Source organism: Myotis lucifugus, unplaced genomic scaffold (assembly GCF_000147115.1).
Source record: "Myotis lucifugus unplaced genomic scaffold, Myoluc2.0 scaffold_58, whole genome shotgun sequence".
In the NCBI taxonomy this organism is placed as follows: Eukaryota; Metazoa; Chordata; class Mammalia; order Chiroptera; family Vespertilionidae; genus Myotis; species Myotis lucifugus.
The window spans coordinates 4,824,201-4,828,365 of record NW_005871106.1 but is presented as its reverse complement, the minus strand read 5'-3'; the positions used below and the strand labels follow the sequence as shown (position 1 = coordinate 4,828,365).

Below are 4,165 nucleotides of genomic sequence, written 5' to 3'. Positions count from 1 at the left end.
TCTTTCTTCTTGCTCTTGCTCTCTCTCTCTCCTCTTGCTTTTTGCCAGGGGTAATGTGTGTTAAAAATGCATACTGGGAAGCTTTCCACCTTTGGGGTTGGAACAGCTGTTGCCTTAGTGTTGTTTTTGTTAGTTTTTTTTTTTTAACATACTTGGCTGTTTTTAAGGGAGTTGTTTTTAAGCTACATGCTTTATAATACTAATTGAGATTACAGTGTGGGACCATTGGCACACTATTGGCAAAAACCTAGGGTCCTAGGTATCCAGCTAGAACCCCTATCAAACACACCCTCCTGTATGGTTAGCTTCCAATGGATGGCCCAACTTATCCCAAGAAAGGTCATTCACAAAGGCTTTGGGATAAAAACGAGGAAGTACACCCATAAGAATAATGAGAGTCAAGAATTTATAACAGGATATCTAAAGAAATCCAAGGTGCTTGAGTCCTTGGTTTTTCCAACAGCACAAAGCATTCAGAGAATGTTCCACAGACGACTGTCAATTCTATGTGGGAGCATTCGCCAAAAGAAATAAGATCAGACATACTCTAACATCAGGGCTCTGAAAGGCACAGGTACAGGTAGAGAAGACATGCCATCTGGCCCACTCTCACTTCCACCTGCTACAAATGACCCTCCTGCCAGAAACCTCTGACCCCACCATGGAAGCAAGAGACTACAGCTAAGAGAGATAAAAGTCTACTCTACCTATGCCTAAAACAACCTTGGGAAGCACATCCCCAAGTAATCACTAAGCAGTCAAAGCTAAAGATCGGGCACAAAAAGCCCCCCAACCTCTCCAGTGAGACAACAAGAGTCCCATTAGGACGCCCACATTTTCCATCACCTTCTCAAGGGGGCCCAACAGAAAGTGATCCCAGCAGAGGGTGTGCCTGCTAGGGTCTTGGTTACACTGAGACTTCAGGGAGGTGTGGTGGTGCTAAAAAAAAAAAAAAAAAAACAGGAAGCTTAGTGCTAGCCACATGCAACACTTCACAGATCTCCTGACACAACCAGCAAAGGAGCTCAGGGTTCCTGTCAAATTTTTGGAAGGGCTTCTGGACTTCCATAAGTCCAGCCACTGACCCACAGAGTTCTCTCTCAAATCAAGAGAACAAACCCAAGGCAGTTACAACTGTTCACCCAAATGCTCTCTCACCCAAATAAAATCACCTTATTTGGGTGAACAATTGAGAATATAGTCTGTCACACATCTTGTCCGGGACAGGACCGGCGAAACCTGGGGACTTAACAAATATTATGCGATGTGGATAATAAGGTCACTGGCCTTTCAAATAAGATATCCTCTGACCTAAATAAGACTAAAACCTAGAGCCATTCTCAAAAAAATTTTTTAAAAGGCCATGAAAGTGGTGTGATATGATTGGTACTTCAAAGCCCCTGTTTGTTCAGACATTATCTTCCTGCTCTGTTTTGGGACTGTTCTCCTTTTCCAAGCTCAAACTCCTACACCAACAGAGTAGAGTCACTGCAAAGAACAAGCAGACCAGGGTGAGGCATTGTGTCCAGGACGCCACTAAGAGTGTGGTTCGTTCTCAGAGATAAGAGAAAAGGAGGTGAAGGGATTTCTTCCAGCTTTCTCATCTCCCAAGCTTGCTCACTGTCACCTGGAATCATAGCTTGGCAGGAAATGGTCCCATATATCTAAGAAGATCATCTGATACAGTCCTCTGCTTTAAAAGAAAAGATGTTATTATAGCCACTTTACAAAGGAGGTGACTGAGATACTTATCCAAAGCTGCAGAGCTAGTGAGTGGGAAAGAATGGGAACCCGGTAGCTGCCTCCTGGTGCAGGGCCCTTTCCACTGATCTGTTTCCTTACAGAAAGACATAGAGATTTATCAAACAGTGAACTTGAAAATAGTTCATGTGATGGGGCAGGGCCTGTGCCGTTCAAGGAGATGACAAGGGAGAAAACATGAGGGGGAGAGGAGGCCAAATATTTCCTACATCGTTTATTCTCATGGCCTCGCCTGACACACACAACACGTGTCGAAGTTGCTTCTTGATTCCCTGGGTCATGACATTCCTTCTAAGTCTTGGAAGGCCTTGTAAGAGTCCGAAATGACTCCTCACAAGGAAACCATGGGATCCCTGGAACTGATGTCTGGACTGTATTACAGAGCCTGGCAGACAGTGAAACCTACCCCTGAAACACTAAGAAAGGTCAACAGAGGAAGCCCAGAGCAGCATCCCATTCAGCTCCCAGCTGTGGCTGAGCCGGCCAGGGGGCAGGAACGCCAGGGGGTTTGTGCGGGAGGAACACGCAGTTTGCCAGATGCCCTGGAATTGGAGGGGAACCCCACAGCCCAGTGGGTATGAGAGTTCTGGCAAAGGACAGCCATTAGGAGACAGTCAGGAACACGTCCTGTCAAAGGTTCCAGAGGAGCCTAGTGGGAGCCTGGACACCCCGCCGAGCGGCTACAAGTCGATCCTAGCCTAGAATCATTTCCTCTTTATACACTTCCTGTACATCCATCTTGACACACCAGTTAGCATTTCTTTGAGACGCGTAAGAACGGGTCTACCCCCACCGCTGCTCTGGTTTCTGGAAACGGTTTTCTTGGGACCAATGGTTTTCTTTGCCAAGGGCCGTACAGTTAGGTGCCGACGCCAAGGCTGCTGCAAACACCGCTTAAAACCAGCTCTCTCAAAAGAAGTAATTCTGGAATTTAATAGTGCCCCCACCCCACCGCCCAGAAAAGGAAAGAAAGGAAAAGAAAGGACCGTGAACACCCCCTGAGCTCCCTGGGCAGTTTTCAAAGGGCTGCCCTGTCCTCTGCCGGGACCCACCGCTCGGGTGTTTGTTTTTGTCTTTGTTTCTGGCCGCTTTCACGTTCCCTCGGGTCAGACAGACCCAATGTGGAAGGGGAGCTGGAGACAGGGGGCTTGCTCATCCTGCTTTTATCTGGGCACCAAAGTTTTCCAGGCGCAGACTCCGCAGTACGTGCTTCACCTCCCAGCCGGCCAGCCCCCCGCGCTTCCCCACCCTCAGCCGGCTTTTCTTTTTAAAAAGTCACTAAACCAACTGGCCCGGGAGGCGAAAGAGGAGTCGGCGCCTTGTCTTGTCCGAGTAACTTAAAGTTTCCGCCGGAAGGAAATTATCAAAAGTGGAGGAGAAAGCCCTCCCCGGCCGTGGCCAGGACCCGCCGCCCTTAGCTCCAGCGGAGGGTCCCGGGCGCCCCGGCCCAGCGCCCCGCACGGCGAGGCCCGAGCGGATCCCGGGAAGCGGCCGGCGGGGGTGGAACGAGTGGAGAAAGCCGAGCAGGCTCGGACCCGAACCCCAACAGGGCTGGGAGCGGGGGTTGTGGGGGTGGGAGGAGGACCAGGGGCACCGGGACCAGGTGGGCGCACGGGCCAGGGAGGGCAGGGACGAGGGGTGCGGGGGAACCCGGGGGGCGCGGAGACTACGGGGGGCGCCTGGGCTAGGGGAGCGCTGGGAGCCAGGGAGGCGCACGGACGGGCGGGGCGAGGGGAGGTGGAAGCGGGGGGAAAGGAGGGCGTACAAACCAAGGGGAATCAGGGGGTCGCGGGACAAAAGGGGGTGCAGGCGACAAGAGGGGTGCAAGAACGATAGGCGAGCAGGGGGCGTGGGAGGCGCGCGGTCGAGGGTGTCCCCGGCGGTGGCAGCGCAGGACTCACCCCGAGAAGGCACACTTTGAGCTCCCGTATCGCCATCATGTGCTCGGGACCGGTCCGGGCAGGGGCTCAGCATCCTCCGGGGCCGGCCGCCGCGCCCACGCCGAGCCAGCGGCCTCCAGCTCCGCCTTTCCCTAGCGGCGCCGCCGGCGGAACCGCCACCGCGGCTATTTCTGGGCGTCACGTGGCCCCGGCCGGCTCCTCCCGGGGCTTCGGCCTGACTCCCCGGCCCCCAGCTCCCAGGAACGCCCCCAGGCAGCGTCAGCCGCCCCGGGACGGCGGCGGTCCCGGGAGGGCCTCCTCCCTCCGACCCACGCAGCAGCCAGCCCAGGCTCTCCGGAGCCCGCTCTGGTATCTGCTCCCCGGCCCCGACCGGCTGCAGTGCCCCTGGGGTGGACGGAGGATCCGACCCCAGGACTGGCTGCGTCACTGACTATTCCCTTCCTCATCTGAAAAAAAAAAAAAAAAAGTGGGTGCTGTCAGTCGAGGTCATTTACACAGGAGCA

General features: G+C 53.8%; 1 protein-coding gene across 1 annotated transcript in view; it reads right to left on the bottom strand.

The window, feature by feature from the left end:
• The window catches only part of RAB31 (RAB31, member RAS oncogene family), a 117,112-nt gene extending 113,279 nt beyond the window's left edge, over nucleotides 1-3,833 (bottom strand). Inside the window, exon 1 of the mRNA XM_006089289.3 lies at nucleotides 3,663-3,833. Within this exon, the coding sequence (XP_006089351.1) occupies nucleotides 3,663-3,701 (39 nt within the window). The 5' untranslated portion in view covers nucleotides 3,702-3,833. The remainder of the gene's footprint in view (nucleotides 1-3,662) is intronic.
• Nucleotides 3,834-4,165: the final 332 nt, after the last annotated feature.